The sequence below is a fragment of the Ambystoma mexicanum genome, unplaced genomic scaffold (genome assembly GCF_040938575.1).
Source record: "Ambystoma mexicanum isolate Mex_15411 unplaced genomic scaffold, UKY_AmexF1_1 Mex_scaf73, whole genome shotgun sequence".
In the NCBI taxonomy this organism is placed as follows: domain Eukaryota; kingdom Metazoa; phylum Chordata; class Amphibia; order Caudata; family Ambystomatidae; genus Ambystoma; species Ambystoma mexicanum.
Genome location: NW_027182492.1, coordinates 90,569 through 114,656, shown reverse-complemented (window position 1 = coordinate 114,656; position 24,088 = coordinate 90,569). Strand labels below are relative to the sequence as shown.

Here is a 24,088-nt window from a genome sequence, read left to right as displayed (position 1 = left end):
GTTGTGTTGTAGATGATAGGAATATGAGATCTTGAGTGAGTGTTAATGGGGAAGTTATTGCAGGCTTAATACTGTTGTTTGTATGGTTGTATTCACCCAAGGATGTGGATGATGGGGGATGACAAGGAGGTAGAATAGAAGGGGAAGGTTTTCTGTTAGGTTCAAAGGTAGCGGGGTCACACATTCAAGGGAGGCCATCAGAAGTTAAGCTGTATGGTCTTGCTTTTGATGGGGGTTGGTTCTGCATTATGTTCTTTGAGATTCAATGTGAGATCTACTATGGCATCAATCATTTCCATGGTTGATCAGTTACCTCGTAGGTGGTTGATGGAGATAATGGATCTCAGTTCTTTGATAGATGTACTGCTCTTTTCTGAAGGTCTGAAGATGAGGTTGAATTTGACTGACTCGAAAGCTGTTAGAGGGACCTGGTAGGTGAGGAGTTCTTTTGAGTTGAAGATTGTGTGTGTGTGGAAAGTGCAGGGATTGGAAGACATTTGGATGCAAATACAAACATCCTGATATGCTGCATGCTATAGCCTTTGTGGATGAAAATGTTGTGTGTTAGATTTAGTTCAGTGTCAACTTTATGTTGAAGATTACATTGAGATTGTGAGATGAGATCATGTCTGTGATGTTTTCTGCATTGCAAACAGGAAAGTGAGCATTAATTGGCAGACTTTGGACTATTATCTCAGTAAGTAAATAGTATATAGTTGTAGAGGAGTGGTTGCATGCCTCTGCAGGAAAACCTGCCCCTCTATAGCCCATATGTAGGAGACCTGAGATAGTGCCATGTTTGAAACCAACAGTTGTGCCAATACCGCAACGTGTGTTTGAGAAAATATACCCATTGAGATAACCCTAGCGAATGTATCCCAGAAGGGATGACAACCTAAGGGAGGAACTCCCTGAAGCAATATGAGAAAGAGCAAAGAAAGAAGCTAGTGACGTCACAAGAGACATGTACGACATCCTGAGATACTAGCTGAAGAGGATGTATGGATCCTACAGAAACTAATGATGAAGTAAAGAATCAAGAGAACCTTTTAAATACAAAAAAGAAGATTTCACATGCACGAAGAGCTGCAGAAAATCAACTGTTCAATAATTGTACATACGCTGAAAAGCAAGTAGACTAAGTCATCAAAGAAGCTGGCTATACGTAGTAAATAGAATACAGGCAAAGCCACCATTGTATAGGAACTTGACATCAGTATCATGAATTTAGTAAGCCAGGACCCATGTAGATGAAAGGGAAAACTGTCATAGCAAGAATAAGCTGAATCGTGGAGCTGCATGGCGAGGTTGTCTGGCCTGAAGTCAAGACTGAGGCAGCCAAGGTCAGCTATCTATTCTGGAAAGGAGTGAAAGTGCGAAGGATGAATCATCCCTTGTTACGGTGCAAAGAAAGAACACCAATAGTGCCAAGTTTATTCATTTAGACCATTTAAAACCTACAAAATGGACCAAATCATGGTCTCCTGTCATGTGAGCCAAAGATTAAACCAGTGTTTGGACTTGGAGTCCCAGAACACGATAGTGAGTGCCCGCACTCCCATGTATTCTGAAGACAAGGATACTTTTGCAATGCCAAGTTCAAAGACAATCTTCATGGCAGAGGACTTGGGTGATACGATATGCTGGGCTAATTGGGTGGGGAGATAGTGTCAAGCCCCATCTCCTTTCGCTTGGGTCTTGGCTTGCGTGCTGCTAAGTGACCGAATGTTCCAGACATGGCACAAGTGTGCCAACAAATTGTAGTGGTCCATATAACGAAGGACCTTATAGTTTGAAGACCAATGAGAAACCGTGTATCGAATGTCTCTGTAGATTACATGTTTTAGAGGTAGGCATATGTTCTCCACCTGACAGTAGGCAGCCAATCACAATCCTAGTTCCTATAGAATGTGTACTTAGATGTTCCCCTTAAGCCTATACTGATCCTTAGTAGGTTTTTCATTATTCGCCAGATAGTATGACATCACCTCTGACATATTTTTGATATATAACCATGTTTTTAGGAAAAGATTGTTGAGAGAAATCGAGCGTCCGTCTGTTGATGTTCGCTGTAACTCCCTGTTTTAGATAATTGTTAATAAAACAGTACTTTGCCATCTTCCAGAGTTGGTTTGGTTATTTGGACTCAGAGTTATTCTGTGTGAACCCATTGATTGCATTCATGTTCCTAAAGGACCTTAAGCTCATGTGGTAGCAGTGTGGATGGTTCAAAAAGATTCAAACTAGTTCAGCTTCAGATTTTCGGATGATCGGGCATCCTCCGTCATAGCTTGAAGACCGCAGAGTTTCCTGTGGAGAGCGGCCGAATGGAAATAAACTTGCAAGAAGAACTGAGACGGTGGGCAGGTACCCCTTTGAAGAAATCCCTGCTCGGTTTCCACATGTGCTCTGCGGACAGAAAGCAAAGTGGTCGGATTGATGGAGGAGTCGATACCGAGGGCCTCCAGTTGATTAACGAATGGTGAGTAGACTAAGGGGAATGGCAAATAAGGGAATGAGATTGTAATAATTTTGAGTAACGGGTAATAATTGAAGAGTAAGAGAGACCGCCTAGAGATTCCTAATTCAAGGGAATTAGAAGGAGACATTTCAAACCCCAGCGGGGGTAGGGTGAAATATGAAACACACAGTCAGGACTGCGTAAGGTGATGTCTCAAATCCTGTACAGCGTAAAAAAGTAAAGGCAAGGGAAAAAGTGATCACAGTGTTTATAATGTGTAATGTATGACTAGTCTCAATGTTGTTGGTTTAGTAAAATATCAAAGAGCAATAGAGATTGTGAAGAATTGAAAAGGTAACAGGGAGTAAAGATAAAGTGTAGTAAAATGATTGGCGCCAATCATAAGAATAGATAGGCCATTGAAACAAGTGGACTGAGCAGCGACTGATGGTGCTTGCTCATATTTGTTTTTTTAAAACGTTGAAAAGTGGCGATTTAAGCCAAGGTATAAGGTTTATTTGACAGACTGGTAAGTATCGACAATCGATTGAGACTTGTCATTATGGGGTATACTCCCCTCATGTACCTATGCAAGACACTGCCAAAACATATACCCAAGCTCAAACAGTATAATGCGGAATGGGTAAAGGCACAGCAGATAGAATGTTCATGCCGTAGCCACAAGGAGGATCATTGTCAAGAGCGGTATTGCAACACATGACCACATACTTGCACGCTGCGTACACAGGGAAGAAATTAGAGAAAAGATTAGCGATTTTAGAGCTTTGGAAAATGTATCAGGAGGAAAGAGAAGACCCGCCAGCTGAGGAGTGGGTGCTTAATCAGCATAAGTGGGAAGGCGTTAAGTCCTCAGCTCCCCTTACCTTGCCTGAGGCAAAGAGTGTAGCTAAGGAAGAGATAGGAGTGTATCCTTTAAAGGAATTAAGAGCAGCGCCGGGGGTACAGTAATCCGATTTATGATCCTCCAGCTTAAAGTAGTGACGATAGTGCGGAAGAGATTAAAAGAAAGGAAGAGATGTATATGTTTATACAAGACAAGGAAGAAAAGGGTAAGCAGTCGAATTTATCAACGGATATAGACAGGGAGATTAAGAGATTGAAAGGAGAAAAAGATAAGGCTGATGAGGTAGCGCTCGTACAAAACGAATGGATGGGAGGAAAGATATTACTCAAGATCGATGGGAAAAGTATCAAGGAAGTAAGGCAAAGAGAAGATAAGGATGAACAAGAAAGGAAGGATAAGGAATGAGAGAAAAGATTGAAAGAGAATGAGCAGAAAAGGAAAAGCAGGGAGAGGCAAGAGCAGATATATCAGGAGGAACAAGAGAAAATTGAAGAACATGCAGAAGAACAAAGAAAATACGACAATAGACAAAGAGCGATAGAGGAAAGTGACAGAACGGAAAGAAAGAGTGGAGGACGAAGCACAAAGATTAAGGGACAAAAGATTACAGAGAAGAAGAGGAATAAAGGGAAGGAGTAAGGAGAGGAGAAGAACAAAGGAAAGAGGAAGAAATAATTAGAAGGGATGCAAGAAAGCAAAGGGAAGTATATGAAGAAATAGAACGAAAAAGAAGACAGTGTGATTTCGATGCCAGTCTCATTCATAAAGAACAAATGAGGCCGAGCCCAGAAATACGATGGGACAGAGTGGAATAGGTCCTTCCGATAAAGGAAGTAACACCAGCAGTATCTAGAATAGCGCTAGAAGAAGAAATATTTGATGCGGAAAGCATTGGGGAAAGGATTGATAATGTCTATCAACAGTTAAGATGAGGTACCGGGTATGGAAATCGAGGGAATGGTGATCGATCCCCTGGCCAGTACCTCAACCATGAAGTGAGGAGGGAAACCTGTTCAGTGATGGATGCAGGGCTTTGTCTTTGAGCAGACTGAACTTAGACAAAGGTGATGGGGATGATAGTCACACTAGTTGGGGACTAGACATGTCAGGCGATGAAAGAGAGTCTGGTCTTGGGGCAGATGGAGGGAGCATGTGTGCCCCTGAAAGAAGCACACAAATGGATAAAGAAGTGAGATGGTCGGATCTGGAACAGTCTAATGATAGAACGCCAGGTCCCATAGCATATCCTGAGTGTTCCTGAGGACAATCACATAGTGAGAAAGGAGAGTCTCCACTATATGTAAGCAGGTTAAGGCCATTACAGACAAGGAAACAGACAGGGACGATTATCCCTGCCATGGATAGACTAATAGTGGGATCCGACTATGGGATGGGGCTCATACAGTTCCCTTTGTCAGAGAAGGGGGAGCAAGACCGCAATACATTCAATGGCCACAAATGGACAAGGATAACTTAAAATGCAAGCTGCCTAGTTTGACTTCAGGGGCTGGGAAATGGATATACGAATTACAGAAAATGACAGGAGGAAATACGTTGGCCATGGGGGACATAAAAGGTCTCCTGGCAGCCATTCTTGGAGAGAGGGCTGATGAAATATGGAGGAGAGTGGGATATTCAAGTGTGACTGCACAAAACACAGCGCATGATGGAGCCCTGTTTAATAATTGTAGAACAGATGTTTGGAGGGCTCTCAGGGTACAGTATCCCGACACATCAGATATGGGTGCCATTATTACACATAAAATGAAGAAAGATGAAGACCCTATTGCTTAGATTCAGGATATTCAGGAGAAATGGCAACTTGAAACTTGCGAGCTCTGGGAAAAGACAATGGCATTATTTTAACCAGATTTTATGTCAGGGGTTGCCTGAACCAGTACAGAGACAGATGAAAAAACAGGTAGGGATGGAAGCGAGCCATGGGCTGAAATACAGTTGATGATAGTACACCATTGTCGGTTATTACAAGAGAAAAATAAGAAGAAAGATGAGAATATGAAGATCGAGGAAGCAAAGTTAGTTTAAAAAAGGTTGTCAAAATTTGCTATAGAAGGGGCGGTACTGACAAGCGGAGAAGGGTTGGGAATGCAGGAGACAATATGTACATCGCAGGTGAATAATTTGCACCCAATGGACCAAGGTGGATATGGGTTTACGCCACGAGGCATAGGTGTGGGTTATAGAGGAAGAGAAGGTGGATTTCAGAATAAACAAGGGATGTTCCAAAATACACAGAATGAGAATCAGAGGGCTCAGGGAGGATATAACCAAGGAGGGATTCATTTGAGAGTTCCTCCAGTATGTTGGAATTGTGGAATGACAGGACATATTGCATGCGTATAGCCAGGGGAATGTAAAAATTGGCCAATTTTCCAGAGGGGGGCAGCTTATCCTCCACCATACAGTACACAGACCAGAGAGGGCTTTGCCCAAGATCACACATCTTATCAGGCACAGGCACCACAAGTACAGTAGGTGCAACAGCAGGGCCAAGTAAAAATTAATAAGCCACAAGGGCAGTCACAACAAGCCCCTATGCAAAACACAGCAGTATGCAAATACAGGACACGTATTGACACCTAGGATAGGAGGCGTCATTGTGGTAGGAGGAAATCCTTTCACAGGGACGGGGATGACCTTGTACCCACAATAGGACAGCTCATATGGTGACTTGATGTGTTCAATACTATCTTTGACACCAGACCCCTAAGAGGAAGCAAGGGTCGATGTGATGATAGGAGGCAAATCCTTTTCTTTTCCTGTAGACACTGGAGCAACTCATTCATGTATACAAGAGGGAAAATATCCAATGTCAGGTATTGCCATCAATGCTCAAGGGTTCTCTGGAGCTACAAGTCAGGTTCCTTTTACTGATAAATTACCAGTCTCCATAGGAGAATGTGATATGTACGTTCCTTTGTTATATTCACGACAGACACTGGTTAACATTTTAGGAAGAGATTTTATGACAAAACTTAACTTGACGATTTCATTTACTGACCAAGGAATAGTGTGCAACACTCCAGGAACACACTATTTAAACGTGATAGAGTTCATACTGACATTCACAGGGCAAGTGGCTCTGCGAGGCATTTCAGTAGATCCAGAGATTTTTCTATATGGAATAAGCATTTTACTGATATGGCTACATGGCCTGGTAGGAATAATTGTGAGTATACCCAATGAGTTTTTATTTAGACCACAAATACCTATGGATGCGGTGGGTGGACAGACTATTCCTATAGAACTGGAAGCAGCAATAGTACGAAAGGAAATGGCAATGCTCGAAGGAGTAGACGCTGAGGGTAGACCATGGAGAACAGTGATAGCTCGTGAGGAAGGATACAGATTGACTGACATAACTGATGATGATATGTTCGGAGAAGACTGAAGCAATGACCATCATTTTTTCAGGAGGATCTTGAGTGCCTTATGGACTCAGGCCCTTATGACGTAGGTTTACTTTCAGGTGATAGCGGATGTTAAAATAAAGCTTAAGCCAGGAGCAATTTTACCCTCAGCAAAGCAGTACTCCATGTCTTGAGAAGCTGATGAAGGTATATTTCAAACTATTTCAGTACTGATGAATAAGGGGTTTCTGGTGCCATCAGAATCATTGGATAATACCGTGGTATATCCGATTAAGAAATCTAAAGGGGGGTCATGGAGATTTATCCAGGATATGAGGCCTCTTAACCAGATTGTAGATGCTGAGTTTCCTTTAGTTCCCAAACCGGTGACAATATTGTGTAGTATCCCAGTAGAAGCTCGATACTTCACGGTGATCGATTTGAAAAATGCGTTTTTTTCGATTCCGCTGCACAAGGACTCCCAAGACTTGACTTAATTTACATTTTTGCCAAAAGAGACTAAAACATAGTAGGCTGTCTCAAGGGTACTGTAAGTCCCCATCGATCTTTAACAGAGTTCTACAGATGGAGCTAGACAATATCAACCTCAAAGGTGAGGTGATACAGTACGTAGATTACATATTGATTTGTAGAATAAGTAAAGGGGGTTCTGGGAGTTTCTCTCTACCCGCCTATATCCCGGGTTTGAGCCTCAACCAGAGTCTTTAGCTCACCATCCTTTCACAGAAGAGAAATGTGAACTACATATCAGTCTTTTTCCTGCCCAAGGGCAGTCCAGCACCGAAATGCTGGGCAATTCTCTTCTGAACAAGAGTACCAACAGCAAACCCAGACACGTGTTTTGGCCTAGTTGGCCTCATCAGTGAGATAGATCTGTGCCTCTCTAAGAACAGTGAGCAAGGGTTCCATATCTGGATTACCCTAGTAATTTAGGGTGAAAATTCAAAGCTAATTAATATGCATAGGTATTGATTTGTAGCACCACAGAGGATGAGTACAGGCAAGACTCTTCCCAACTAATCACTATTATAGCAGACAAGGGATATATGGTGGACAAAGAGAAGTTACAGTACTGTTAAGAAGAGGTGCTATACATAGGTCAGTTGATTTCACATGAAGGAAAGAAAGTGACACCTGAGAGAGCTGAGGAAATCATGAAAACATCAAATCCGAACACATGAGACAGATGCAACAGTTTTTGGGTTCGTACAATTATGTTAGTGCCTGGGTGTTTGATTATAGTACGTACACAAGGCCACTTCTGCTAGCATTAAAGAAAGCACACGTGGGAAAAACAAAACTAGAATGGACCAAAGAAATGGAGGAAGGATTAAAAGAATTTAAACAAATTATTTGCACAGCCCCAGTTTTAGGAATTCTCAATTATGGGGAGGAATTTTATTTCTTTTCAAACACAGAAAGGTCAGTAATGACAGCAGTGCTTACAAAAAGAACCACATTGGGGTACAAAACGTTGGTGTATATAGTGAGATTTTAGATCCAGTAATGAGAGGACATTTCCCTTGCAAACAATCTTTGGCAGCTGCCACATTTGCAGTTGAGAAGTCCACAAGTATTGTCATGGGCTGCTCTATGACCCTTTTCGTGGAGCATGCTATATTTGCCATTCTGGAGAAACCCAATGGCACATTGACATCCCAAAGAGCCTCAGTTTACGAGGTAATGATTTCTAACCCAGCGATTAAAATTGTAAGATGTAAAATAGTGAACCCTGCCACATTCATAGCTGAACCCATAGGACAAGGTTATCATGTGCATGACTGTGCCAATTATGTTGAATTTTATGATGATATACCCGGTGTAAAGAAGAATGATTTAGCGGGAGGGGAGATTATTTGTATTGATGGTTCTTCAAAAATTGATCAGACTAGTTGGGAAAGACATTCAGGCACCGCAGCAGTGAGACACAGATTAAATGGAGAATTCGAAGTAGTAGCTCGTGCAAGACTACTGTCTCATTTTTCAGCACAAGCAGCAGAATTAGTAGCGCTTATTGTCGCACTTGAGAAACATTAAGGACAGGAAAATTATGGTGTACAGTCACTCCGCCTATGTGAATTCAACCGTACATGCAGGATTAGCACATTGGAAGAGGAGGCACTACCTCTGTGCAGACGGCACTCCAGTGCAACATGTGTCCTTATTGGATAGGCTCATTAGGGCACTACAACTCCCAGTAGCCATCTCGGTCGTTAAATGTGCAGCGCATACTAATCAAACAGATTTTATCTATTGCAGGAATTACGCCGCAGATGTAGAAGCCAAAAGGGTTGCATATTCTTCAGAAAGAGTTTTGGTACTGAGAGTATTAAAGAAAACTCAATCATAACTATGGGAAGTGCACCACAAGAAGAGCAAGAATTTTGGAAATGAAGGGGGTGCTCTTTATCCCCCACTGAAGCATTATGGCGACAGGACAGCACTGGAAAGCCAGTGATGCCAGTAGCTTTATTAAATGTCGCACTTGAACAGTTGCATTACCCTGCGCATGTGACTAGAGAAAGTCTTGCTGCTAGTATTGCAGAAGATTGGTTAATTCCTAATGTATTGAAACACGTTGCACTATTTATGGTGAATTGCATTGTGTGTCAAATGTTTGGTGCTGGGCATGCACTGAGAATTATCAAAGGAGTAATACCTCGACCGAATGGTCCGTTTCAGCATCTACATATTGACTATGTGGATATGCTACAGACATATAATGGATATATAGGTATCTATTAGTGGTGATGTGTCCCTTTTATAGGTGGATCGAGGCAGGTCCGTGTACACACCTTGATGCCACTTACCCACCAAAGCTTTTATTGTGCAGAGTATTCCTGAGGTCGGGTGTGTGTGAAGTGCTAAGATCCGATAATGGGACGCATTTTGTCATTGAGCTATTTGAACAGGTAGGGCTTCTGTTAACCATAAAGCATACGTTTTCTTCTGCTTATCACCTGCAAGTGATCAGGATATGTGAGAGACTCAATGGCCTCTTCAAAGAAAGGATTGGCAAGATTAAAATGACTTTGAAGAAGGAGTGGTTGTATTGCCTACCCCTCGATTTATATGCCCTTCAGAATCAGCCAGGATCGGACCACCACCTCGCACAAACTAGTTGCAGGGAGTTTGATGTGAACGCCCCTTAGACCTCCATCTAGGATTAAGAGTGATGCCCAGAGTGTAGCCAAAACCTTAGGTGATGAGATGCATCGTTACTTGACAATAATGACTACCAGTATTTCTTTCATTGCAGATCAAGTCAAGCATCAGGGGGGTCGATCTAAGAATGCAGAAGGAGATAATTTGGCAACCGATCCAAGTGAACTATTACCTGCACCTAAGTTATATGTTGGAGTCCTGATCAAGAATTTTACCAGGAAGTGGCATGAGCCACATTTCCATGTCCCATTCTGTGCTGAAGAAGTGTACCCTTCTGCAGTTAAAGAACAAGGAAGAAGAGTTTGGCTCCACTTCAACAATGTGAAAATTTAGAGAAGCGAGATCTTCTCTCCCACCGTTGCTGATCCAGAAGCAAGACAAGAAGAAGAATTTCAGAATTTGCAGACCCGATCTAGGACTAAGAAGAAGGACGATAAAGCAATGAGTGATTAACATACACTTTATATGGCCTGGAATTCAATTTAGCAGAGAGTGCAAGGACTTGCAGAGAATTCCAGGAATTTTGAAATTAACTTTTAGAAATATATTGAAGCAGAGAATAATGCATCAGAGTTATGCCTAAACGTCAGTTCTTGATCAGAAATAGGAAAAGAAATCAGTATCCAGATTCATTTTGTGGAGAATATTTGTTTTAAGGTGATAAAAAACACAGGGTACCTGCCGACAGTGACGTTCATTGGCTTGCGGTTGCTGTTTTTGTGTTCATACTTCAGTCTTACCCTGCTCTTGTTAGAAGAGACGTTAATATTCACACTTTCTGATAGGATCCTAAAAATGGTCCAGTGATAAGAAGACTACTTATTGCTATAGTTGAACAAATTATACAGTTGCAGACATAAAAGAAATTTGATGATTGTATTAAAAATTATTAATGAAGAAGATGGCATGATCATAGAGGGTGAACGAGTTCAGCCAGCAGTAGTATGGCGCGAGAAATGGTTTCCCAGATTTCTATACATGATATATTTGCATGATTGTTCTCGTTGTCTTTCTGTTCCTCATCTTTCACATTCTCTATAATCTTAATGTGTCTACCGAGGAAAGAGCTCTTATGGTTCTCCCCACTATGAAAATGAATAATGACAAAATCTTTGAGCTCTATAAATATATTGGAAGACATAGAAGAGATGCATATGAGGATAATGAAGGGATAAATACAAATCTAGATAATGCAGCTCACCTGGGAATAACATGTGGTATCAACACATCAAAAAGGTGGGAGAAAGAGTATCTGATGAGAGTTGCTATGTCTGCTCTTTCATCCCCTATACCATGAATACAGTAAGGACTTTCATTTCAAAAGTGAGTGAACACGATGCAAAGTGCCTCAGCCATCTTGCAACATGTACTACTCGAGAACAGTTTCAAGGAAGTTGGGTGACCTTGAGATGGAGATCAAAATGGTTGTTTCCATACCAGGATAACTATATCAAGACCACACAAATGGAGAATGAGCCTGGATGGAAAAGCAAGATGCTTGTGTACCCTGCCGCAGGATGAGATTATCATTGAAGAAATGAAGAGAATGAATTGTCCTGATGTGACAGAAATAGCAGGATCACCTGGATGTTGGGAACAAACTCAAATGTTGATCTATGGTTGAGTGCATACCTAGAAGGGATGGGAAGAAGGAATGGTTTCCTGTGCAGCTCATCTTCTGAAGGCGGACTACGTGCAAGAAGTGCAAAAAGTGAATGATGGATGCTTAAAGTCATGGGCCAAGAACTCCAAACTATTGACATGGGTAGAAGATGAATCAGGTCCAGTAATTGCAATCCCATTGGTTAATGCAACACTATGCTTCCGAAGACACAGAAAGAAACATGTGGGATATAACAAAGAATGCAAGATCACAATTGATGTCCCCAGGATGGGAGGAGGGACAGCCGTCCTTATGGATCGATATTGGGCTTGTGGATCTAGAGCCTATATGAAGTTGCCTAAGGAATTGGGTGGAGTATGTTCCCTTTTACTCATTTATGTTACAGAATTAGTGATTCCTCAGAGTGACCTGAACATTGGTGAATTTCCAACGGTGGATGCCCATTTGAGAAAAAGAAGATCGCTTGAACTTCTCAGTCGGACAAAATGAGAACATTATTTCTCAGCCAAATCAATAACAGCATATAATAGCATATGACGTTATATATTGATAATGACAACTATATTCATGCCTGGAATTCAGACAGTAGCAAATGCCAAATTGTTTCAGATCACTGGGTGGGAGCACCTACAGACAATCAATGGTACCATAAAGGGATTCAACGCCATTAAAGAAGAGCTGAGGGCCATACGACTAATGATCCTCCAGAACCGATATGTCCTTGATATGCTCACAGCGATGGAAGGCGTTTTGAGCCAAAATGGGGCCATCATGTTGCACATTCATACCTTCTCCCGATGACCAGAATAGAACCTTGACAGAGGCCATAACGCTGTTGACAGACCTGCATGCCAAAATGAAAGAAGAGACAGATGACAAGGAAGATGATAGCTGGTTTGCCTCCTTGTTTTCATGGATTCCACAGTGGTTGGCAAACATATTCAAGGTTCTTGGAGTAATTCTGTTGTTAGCAATGTTTGGATTCTGTGTAGTCAGGATGGTATTGCCCAATACAAGAAAACTGCAAAGAAGGTGGTAGGGAAGAAGATCATGATCAATGTCAAACCTGAACCAAACGCCAAGGAGTTAACTGATGAAGCTGTCAGGAAAACCATAGAGGCCAGCATTGTAGCACCTGAAGGAACAAAGTTCCTATATCCAAAGAATCATAAGGAGTACGTGGGATGATGGGTCTATTGTGCCCTGAATGGAAAATGTAACTACATGACCTGGAGTGTAGATGAACATATCAAATCAGCAGGCATCCTGAGGGGGGGTGATGAAGATATGGACACCTAAGAACACTTCTTTAAGAAAAAATGGCTGGATGTGGAAACAATTGAGGAGGTGGCCGAGGACTCGACCAGAGGGGGAATATAGAGGAGCATTTGCATGCCTCTGTACAAAACCCTGCCCTCCTAACTCCCATATGTTTGACACCAACAGTTGTGCCAATACCGCAACGCATGTTTGAGAAAAGATACCCATTGAGACAACCCTACCAAATGTATCCCCGAAGGGATGACAACCTAAGGGAGGAACGCCCTGAAGGAATATGAGAAAGAGCAAAGAAAGAAGCTAGTGACGTCACAAGAGATATGTACAGCATCCTGAGATACTAGCTGAAGAGGATGTATGATCCTACAGAAACTAATGATGAAGTAAAGAATCAAGAGAACCTTTTAAATACGAAAAAGAAGATGACACATGCACAAAGTGCTGCAGCAAATCAACTGATCAATAATTGTAAAGACGCTGAAATGCAAGTAGACTAAGTCATCATAGAAGCTGGCTATACCTAGTAAATAGAATGCAGGCAAAGCCGCCATTGTATAGGAGCTGGACATCGGTATCATGAAATTAGTAAGCCAGGACCCATTAGGAGGAAAGGGAAAACGGTGTTGCAGCAAGAATATGCTGAATCGTGGAGCTGCATGGCAAGGTTGTCTGGCCTGAAGTCAAGACTGAAGCAGCCAAGGTTGGCTATCTATTCTGGAAAGGAGTGAATGTTTGAAGGATGGATCATCCCTCGTTAAGGTGCAAAGAAAGAACACCACGAGTGCCAAGTTTATTCATTTGGAGCATCTAAAACCTACAAAATGGACCAGATCATGGTCTCCTGTCACGTGGGCCAAATATGAAAATAGAGTTCGAACTTGGACTACTAGAACATGATAGTGAGTGCCCGCACTCCTAAGTATTCTGAAGACAAGGATACTTTTGCAAGGCCAAGTTCAAAGACAATCTTCATGGCAGGGGGCTTGGGTGATGAGAGATGCTGGGATAATTGTGTGGGGAGGTAGTGTCAAGCCTCATCTGCTTGCACTTGGGTCTGGGATTACATGCTGCTAAGTGAACCGAAGGTTCCAGCCATGGCACAAGCATGCCAACCAATTGTAGTGGTCCATATAACGATGGACCTTATAGTTTGAAGACCTATGAGAAACCGTGTATCTAATGTTTCTGAAGATTACATGTTTTAGATGTAGGCATATGTTCTCCACCTGACAGTCGGCAGCCAATCACAATCCTAGTTCCTATAGAATGTGTACTTAGATGTTCCCGTTAAGCCTATCACGATCCTTGGTGGGTTTTTAATTATTTGCCACGTAGTATGACATCACCTCTGATGTATTTTTGATATAAACCATGTTTTTATGAAAAGATCGTTGAGACAAATCGAGCGTACGTCTGTTGATGTTCGTTGTAACTCCCTGTTTTAGATAATTGTTAATAAAACAGTACTTTGCCATCTTCCTGAGTTGGTTCGGTTATTTGGAGTCAGAGTTATTCTGTGCGAACCCATCCGTTGCATGCACGTTCCTAAAGGGCCTTAATTTCATAGTAGTGAGAATGTGGATGATGCGGTAATAATTGAAATAATGGATGAGATGATTCAATGCATGAAGAATGGGTGCAATGATTTAAGGTGAGAGTATGGTTTGGGAGAGAGATGTGTAGGTTTAGCTGCTTGGTTGAAATGTAGCTGGCTAAAGTGTTGGCGTGCACCAGGCGAAGTACCGGAAGTACCTCTTTGCCTCTCACGCTGTCCGGGACGTTCTGAAAGGCTGTGTCCACATTGCTCCATTCAACGGTATATACCGCGGTCACAAGCTGGGGATATATGTGGGGACTTTCTAATAACTATGAGTGATTATAGCATCTTTTTAAAATTATTTTTAGTGCTTGCTTAGCCGTTATACAGCCTTATTTCCAGTGGCCCCGCCCCCTTTTGCCAGGAAGTGGTTAAAGCAGCAGATCGCACGCACCAGCGCACGCACACCAGGTGAAGTACCAGAAGTACCTCTTTGCCTCTTGCCTTGGCGCTGCGGCGAGGAGGCACTTCGGGTACGTTGCGTGATTGCAGTGTGGAATGCAATTGCGCTCGTCCAAGCGAAACACTCTGCAGCCTAGTGTAACCTCGCCCGCTTCACTGAGAGCGTTAGCTATGTCCCCATCCAAGAGCCACTCGCGAACTATTTCTCATCTTGCCTCTACGCCAGTGTCAGGTACCAACAAGAAAACCTTGTGTGGATCAGAAAAAGTATTAAAGGATGCGGATATCCGTGCCTTTTACAAAGACATTACGGCAAAGGCTCGTGCCAATATCATACCTCCGGCACCGACGCGAGTTTCAAAGCCATTGGTGACAAAAAGCAACACCCCAGCTGCTCTTACAGCAGCCACAAAAACTTATATGGACACAAAGTGTGTATTGCAGAATCAGGCTGAGAGGTGTAAGTTACCAGTTTCTTCTATCTCTGTGGTGAATGATACGTGTGAATTGAATGTATCTAATGTTCCCAACGTTGCCAAAATGCTTTCGCATACCTCGTCTGTTACCGATAGCGCAATGTTAAAAGTGCTACCTCCAACTGCAAATGCGAACTATGCAAATAATTTAGAGGTGAAAAGCACGCTAGATGCACAAGTCATTGACCTTGAAGACGAGGGCTCTGGGTTTTCTGGGCAAACGCTGCCTGACAATTTGTCAGCCTCTCCTGTAATGTTTGTAACTCCAGAACCCAATTGCACAAGTTCACCAGTGAGTGTTTCCTTTATGCGCCCTACCCCAAGAAGACCTATCTCTTCCATAAGTAAAAGGAGTTCGGCGCATTCAGGCATGCAGGGTGAGAGAATGTTGGAAGCCACCCTGCAGGCTATGAATTTTGCCATTCAAACCCTAGGGAAACTATTTGAGGCATTAGACACTAAATTAGAGAAACAGGCGGCTGTGTTGGATCGAATGTCTAATTGGCAAAATACCTTTGGGATCGAGATAAGGGCGGAATTACATCAACTAAGTATCCCTAAACACAAAGATCCAGTCATGTTCTCAGTACCTGTCCAGACTTCTGCATTAGTAGAGAAACTTGATTTGGCTATTCCCTTGATCGAGGGGATTATTTTCGACACAATGCCAAATGAGAGTTTGATACTTAATTGTGTCTCAGAGGGTGCCCCTGAAGATGTTCTGGTGGTTAGCGTAAACTCATCACCAACGACAATAAAAAAAAAGTGTACACCATCTTCACCCCCGCTAATGGCAAGATAAACAAAAACATACAGAATGGTAAGTTAACAAAAAATCAAAGTGCCCCTAAAGTGGCAACAAAGTCAAGCTCCAAACAGTTCTTTAAGGCTCTCACACTTCCCAAAAGAAAAAAAAACGTCATTGCGGCATCTGAAGCCATAAGGAAAAAATATAAACAACGGATACAGGGTAAACCCATACAATCTAGCATTGTACCCTCCCCGGCAGATTATGCTCCTCTGAATGCACTGCTGAAAGAAGTAGACTTACTCAGTGTCGCAATCCTGCAAAAAGCGAAAAGGAGAGTGTCACTAACTTCTGTTGATAATATTAAAGCTAGTATAGTTCAGAAATGTAGACGCCCTTCAGGCACATAGACAGGAAATCAGAACAGCAGTGGATGCATATATGTCTGATCAAGCCCTGATAATTCCATCGGGGAGGGATTTGAAATGTCTTCCTCCTAATAGTCTAGTGGAGCAGGAGGGAAGAGTGGCCTCAGATAAAAGTAGTGTCCAAATTCTGGAATATCCCCAATCCAGAGGAAATGACACACAAATGAGTGCGTCTACTCTAAAAATGCCGGCTACATATACTCCTAGCTTGGCTGGAGTTCCTCCTGACTTCAGGAAAAGTCAGTCTCAGAAATCATCCCCACAATCCCCTCATCCCCAAGGAACGGATTTAACAGCGGAAATGATGGGTTTAATTGAGACTGCCCTAAAACAAATTCAGGCAAAAACAAAAAGTGAATCACCAAGAGCTCCGCATAGTCAAACTCATACTGCTCTAGGCCCGCTGACAAATCCTCCGGTGAAAAAAAGATTGGCACCATATCATATTCATTAATTTTGGCATGCAGAAAACCACCCTGTAAGCAATATGATCTTAATAGAAGATCTATTATGGCCATATTTTCTGAAGTTGTACAGTTGGAGGACATCAACTCAGCCGACATTGAGTATGTAGAGTTTGTGAGTGACCAGAACCTCAACACTGTGAGATTATGGCTGAACTCTCGGGTTGTTCAAAATCTTATTTGGTCTGCAAAAACTCACCTTTTTAATCTGGGATTTGAACTCATTGTAGAAAACAACACAACTATCCGGGTTTTGAATAATCTGTTGGATCATGCAGCGGTCCAGAAAGGAAAGAGACATCCTCCAAGAATTACTACATGTAAATGCACTTAGGAACAAATATAACTAGTCAAGGATCATGCGCAAACACAAATCTCTATCCTAAGTTGGAACACTAGAGGGTATACTCATCTCCTTAATAATGATTCGAATCACTTAGGAATGTACGATCTAATTCTTCTACAAGAGACCTGGCTCATTGATCCTCCCGTCTGGAATGGTTTTCATATTCACATCAATTCTGCTTATAAGCCCACAGTGGGTAGACCATCGGCTGGCCTCATCACAGCCATCAAAATCCGAAAGGGAGTGTCATCGGAACTTTGGGCATCACCAAATAAACACATGCTTCTGGTAAAGGTCAGGGCTGAGGGTGTACAATATGCTGTCCTTAACATATATTGGAACACTGCTGCCATAAGTGATAATGTTTTTTTCAATGATGTCACAATGTTTTTGGATTTGGTCGCGTTGGAGAAATCAATCACTCATTTGATCCTTGCTGGAGATTTAAATATCAATTTAATCTGTAAGAAAAATCCATCTGCTAAAGGTAGAGCGTACAGATGGCATATGTTGACTAAATCTTGTGGTTTACATATGCTTAATGGTATATTCAAAGAAGATATACCTCCTAGGGCTACATGGCGAAATGGCCAAATGGAATCAGTGATTGACTATATTTTTGTGAGTACTTCTCTATTGCCCATGATTGAGAATTTTGAAATCATTGACACCAAACAAATTGATCATAATATTCTAACAATGAAATGGTGGCAGAGAGGCCTCAGCAAAATTGAACAAAGTGACCAAGCTCAAGGTGTCCTAATTGTCAATCCGGGACGTAATAGACTATGATGGTCAGAGGACACTGTATATAAATTCAATCAATATCTAGCAGAATCTAGCAGAATCAGCTGAGCAAAATTCTAGTATTGCAAACAATTTGTGCATTCAATATAGTAACACCATGCAGCTCTTTCAGGATCCAAGAATGAAGGCGCAAGCAAAAACTACACATCCGCACATCTTTGACCTCGTTATGAAGGCAAAGAAAACTGAAAAACGTGCTCAGTTGAGATTGGCTATTAAGTATCCTCAGGCCATCAGAGTTCTACTGGTTGAGAAAATAAAGTTAAAATAAACAAATTGGGTAAAAAGATACTGCGCAAATTTGTATCATCAAGATGGTGCAGGCAGGTTGAACATATTAGCAACCAAGAACACTGCTAAAATGTGGGCTTTCATTAATTTTGCGACGGGATCTCCACAACTCGCGGCACAATCAAATGCAGTGTCTGAACAATCTTGGACACAGCATTTTTCTGATCTTTATTCAGTTCCAGAAGGTGCTGTGCCTTTTGACCCCTGTGACTTATATGGTCATTTTAATCTTGACTTCGATTATGAGGATATTCTCCTTCTCATTAAAACATCATCCAACTCCAAAGCAGCTGGACCTGATGGTTTATCAAATTATACCTTAAAGTTGCACCCGGAACTGTGGGCATCGATACTGCATTACATCTTCACAGCAGTCAATGTAGCCCAGGCTATTCCTGGAACATGGACACATTCCATCACCGTTCTGATATTCAAGAAGGGGTATTGGCGGGCACCTAGTAGCTATCGTCCGATCTCCCTGCTTGATGTACCAGGTAAAATCTTTGGTAGACTGCTATTGAAAAAATGTAATGCGTGGTCCTTACTGGCACAAGTAAGAGACAGCTTTCAATCTGGCTTTGTCTCTGGTTTGGGAACAATCCCAAACATAATGTGCTTAAATCTAATCAAAATGCAATATGCCGCCAGGGGCCAGCCACTCTACCTCGCGTTCAGAGATTTTTGGGCTGCGTTCGACCCCATTGATCAGACACTGCTTTACAACAAACTCATGAGATATAATTGCTCATTAGTAAATATGTTGATGCTACTGCATTCAAACACCACGATGCAGGTACGCCTAACGCTTCAAGGCTTATTATCTGTTGGCCTCAAGCTTATTCAACTTCTTCATCTATGACATGGGAGAAATCGTTAGTACCATCTGCTGTGATTCTCCGAAATTGGGTACTAACAAAGTCAGCTATCTCTTATATGCTGATGACCTAGTACTATTGTGGCAAACACCTTATGGCCCTCAGCAGATGTTAAATAGGCTAACTCAGTACACGATAACTAATCATTTGCAAATAAATGCAACAAAATCCCAAGTAGTAGTATGCCACAACACTGGTAAACGAAAGAATAAGAAATATGCCTGGACAATTCAGGGCAAGGAACTTCTGGTTGTTGAACACTATAAATATCTGGGTGTAACTCTTACCAATTCTGTTATACCTAAAATTGAAATTTGGGAAACACGTAATAAACTCCAGACCTTGACCTCCCAGACAAGGAATCTTGCTGCAAAATACGCTAAATTCTCATTCAAACATGCAGTATCCTTTTACCAAATGAAGGTTGTACCAATACTACTATATGGAGTCGAAGCAGGAAATCCACAGAATCATTTGTATTGGGATAGATTAGAGGGCAAATACTGGAGGCAAGTGTTACAATTGCCCAACTGTACTCCACTACCTATCATACGCTTTGAGTTGGGGGTATTGTCACTGTATTCTCAGATATTGTGGAAAATGTCTGCCTTCCTGAGGAAATGTCTGTTAAGTCTTAATGTATCGAATGTATTGGGCATAGTAGCGCAGTATTTGCTTGTCAGCTCCACTGGATTTTCTAACAAGTGGTGCATGCTTCTGTACAATGAAATGGCTCAGGCTGCGGTAACCATTGAGACTTTGCTCTCTAATCTAGATTTAGCACAAAAAAAAAAAATCTTTGAATGCGACTGGATTAGGAATCTTGCAGCTTGTCAGACCTACAAAGACTTTGATAGTGCAATATTTGGCTTGAAGAAATACAAAGTCATGGCGGAATATTTAAATAAATGCCCATCACCTCATTTATTGCGACAACATATGAGAGTTAGATTTAACCTGTGGCACACCTGCGATGTGTTACAGAGGAGAAATCTAATTGCCCCAGATGAGAATTTCTGTCGATACTGCCTAAATTTACAACAGACAGAAACTCTTCAACATCTGGTTGTCGCTTGCCCTGGCTTACAGTCTATGCCCATGGAACTATTTTAAAACGTACTTATGTTATTCTCTGAGCCTGATGAGGGAACACTTTGGAAACTCCTCTTTACAAGTCCTAGATTGGCCGTGAAGGGAGCAATTGTACACTTTGTGGAGGCAACTGTGCCAGAATTTTCATGTACATAAATATTGGAAACTATTGTATATTGATGCTATGCAAAATGTAATATCTTATTTGCTTGTGAAAACAAAATGTTAAATATTGGAAAAGTTGTTTTGAGCAACTAAACAAATAAAAAAAAAAAAGTGTTGGCAAACTGGGTGGCCCTTTCCAGATCCAAGCAGGGGTTGAGCAAGACAGCGCTCTTGCCTTCGTCCACTCTCAATGGCAGATGCCGATTACAGACACAAAATGAGATAGCACATGGCAAGTGATTGTTGATGTCAGTTGGTTGTATGAAACTGGTACCCAAAAGAAAGAGATGATAGTAGTGAGTTTGGATTGTGGTGGCTTTTCACACTTCAATGCAGGAGTAAATGGTGCCTGGAAATTCATCCTAATAGACCAGTTGTCAGGGGAGCCTTTTGTGGTGGTGTCCCGCTTGGTGGGTGTGGTGTGGTGTCCCTTTTAATGAAACTAGTAGTGGAAGGGCTGCTTAGCTGGACATTTCAGTGGTTTGGACTAAGATCACATTACTGGGGGTGTGAGCCAGTTATGTGATTCTGATATCCAATCTGAAAGTGAGGGGTGTGTTGAATCTAGCTTAATATGATCTGGTGTGTTCCAAGGACTGAGGAAGTAGTGTCTGCAAGCCATCCTCACTGGCCAATGATCACAACTAAACTAGATGGCCACCTAAAATGAAGTAAACTTTAACAAGAGAAATCTAGCTCCTCAGGATCCGAGGGTATTCAACTTCTGGACCGGGAAACATGCAGGTTTATGATGCAAGCGTTCATAAAATGAACAAACATGGATACACGTGAGAGACCCATATTTGCAACAACCATCATTTTGCAGATACAAGTATCCGCAAGAATACAGAAATCAGCATCCAGTTAGTTCTGTCGATATGATACAAATAGAGGTAAGGATCATCAGAAGTGAGGACTACTCCAGTATGTAACAAGGTTGGGGCGAGTGCATAAGAGTGTAGATGCAGTTTGCAGGTGTACACAGTATATAGAGTCTTTCTAATAGGGCACTTGTGGTAGTGGCGATTGGCTGACCTGTAGAACATGTTTATTACAGGTTTAGAAAACAAAGTAAACTTGAGGTAGGACACTAAATGGAGAGAGGCACAATACTGGACATTGAGGGAAATTACAGGTGCAAGGTACTAGAAGGTGGAAAGGAAAATCACTGACAGAAAAGTATGAGGCAGTGTCATACTAATTATATCAATGCAATCCAAAACTTCTCTCCAAAAGTCCAGCACTCTACTACACTCCCAGAGCATATGTAGATAGGTCCCTCTCGAGCCCCCACACCCCCAGCACAGATCTACATCAGCCAAGCCTCTCTCCTTCATTTTCACTGGTGTCCAATAAATACGGCCTAAAAGACGTTGGTGAATATACCTCAGATTTAAATCAACCTTGGCCCTCACCGAAGCCCTCCAGCTATTATCCCACAAGCCATCAGAAAGATCAGTTTCCAATTCAGACACCCACATCATTCGCAACTGACCCCAGGAACTCCTCATACAGTCCTGCAAAGGCATCAACCTAACATATGTAGAAACTGTCCTAGGAGACGTAGCAAAAATCTCACAAATCTGAGGTCTACCACTCAAAGGTCCGCTCAACATTTGCAATCTTTCCATCAGCCACCGCTCCAAAAGCCCATATCTACCCGCCTCTCTATTATGCAGACTATAACGATTAGCTAATTCTTCAAACGGAACCATCCTCCCCCTCTCCATACATCCCCTATTTTCAGAAGGCCCCTGTTAGCCCAGCCCCTCCAATTAAGCATTTTATTATTAATTTCTAAACCCGGATTCAGCCAAATAGAGGCCGAATCATACAAATACAAGGATTGCCCACACCCCAGAATCCAATTAACCAACACTGACTTAGAAATCACCAGAGTCTCCAATTTTGTACCAGAATTTGCCAACCTCCCATACGAATATAAACAGTCCAGGGAAAAGGGATGCAGCATTTCCTTTCAACTGATAGTCGAAGTGTGGAGATGTGGGATTGTTCGGAATGGATTGATAGAGCATTGTTGATGGCCATAAAACAAATAATGAAGGTGTGGAAATCCAGGAAGAAGCCACATTGCGAGAACTGGGTGTCGGATATGCGGATGCTCTCTTGGTATGAGAAGACTCAGGCAGTTCGACAACATCGGGAAACTGAGTATGAGGAGAGATGGGGGCCATTCAGGGATTTATTTGGATGAGGTGTAGGCTTTGGTTTATTTTGTGGATATTGAGGTTGGGGATTAGTAGGGGTGTATGTTTTGTCCTTTTTTTTGTGTTTTGTGTTATCACATCTTGCCATGAGATAGGAGGGTGGGGATGTTTTCGGATTTCGTTTTGAATAGCTGTTACTTTAGTAGTAATTTGCATGTTGTTGCACTGATGTATATGGAGTAATATTTTGCTTGTTCCCATTCTGCTGTTACTTAGTTGTATTATGTTTTGTATAATTATTAAATAAAGTTGATAAAAAAAAAATAAGGTAGTAGAAGGTTTGACAAATAAGAGCAGTTCTAAGAAGATCTTGAGCATTCCTCCTGTGGTTGGTAACCATCCCCTACGAGGCAATGGCTGAAATCTTTGATCAGTACATGGAGGTGCGTGTCCTTTGATGGATGGCTCCTCTCCATTGCCCTATGGGCTCTTTCATGGTACATTCAGAGTGGATTCAAGTTTCCTTGAACAAAGTTCAGAAGAATATTTATGAAACTCTGTTTTTGTCATGTTACTACCGCCAAAAGAGCCTTAAACATTGTTGGTGCTTGCAACCTTTTGAACATGTCTGTCTTTAGATACACAGCTACCAGAAAACACTGAACATCTATGTGGAGAAGATTACAAACCTGACCCGCCGAGTAGAAAAAATGGAAGGATCTTCGTACACTGAGCTGGACTTTCAGCTGTTGAAACTGGAGATTCAGGAGATGGAGTCCCTCATCCTGGAACTGAAGGTGTCCATGGGCGGAAGTAACATTATGGTTGAGACTCTCTATGAAGAGGTATGTCCACAAGCCATCAGACCTTATGGAAATAGATATAGCATTAGAAGGTACTGAAATGGTTTTTCAGTGATATCCCGAGTTTTTTTTATTAAGTCTAGCCAATTTGTACATAATGAAGTGAAAAGCTTAGCATCCAGGAAGACAACAAGGACCAGCCTTTGAAAATCCTGTTATAAGACACTACATCTAACAACAAAGAAAACATTGGGAATGCCCTCAAATAAAGGAAAACACAAATAGATATTGGCTGATAAAGTGTGACGAAACACAACTTGCCTTTTGTTTCTGCATACCTCAGACTCTTGTAGAAAATAGGATGAGAACTTAAACATAAGGCATACTTGTACCTCATAAACCACTAAACCTCTGAAAAAATTGAATCAGACAGACATATACATGGAAGGTCAAAATTACTTTCAAGAAATTATGGTGCCCACTTGACAAACAATGCTGTAATTATCACATTAGACATAGACTTCAGCAAGTAATATATTGTGTGCGGGTGTTAATGGACTATTTTGGGCCAACGTAGATTTACCAGTTTGCCAATCACAAACACAGACTATTTAATCTGAATTTAAAATGCAGTGTGTTCC

General features: G+C 41.8%; 1 protein-coding gene across 1 annotated transcript in view; it reads left to right on the top strand.

Annotated features, from left to right (window-relative positions):
• LOC138562836 (olfactomedin-like) overlaps positions 1–24,088 on the top strand; it is a 191,405-nt gene that overhangs the window by 100,991 nt on the left and 66,326 nt on the right. Inside the window, exon 3 of the mRNA XM_069642809.1 lies at positions 23,283–23,489. Coding sequence (XP_069498910.1) covers positions 23,283–23,489 — 207 coding nt within the window. The remainder of the gene's footprint in view (positions 1–23,282; positions 23,490–24,088) is intronic.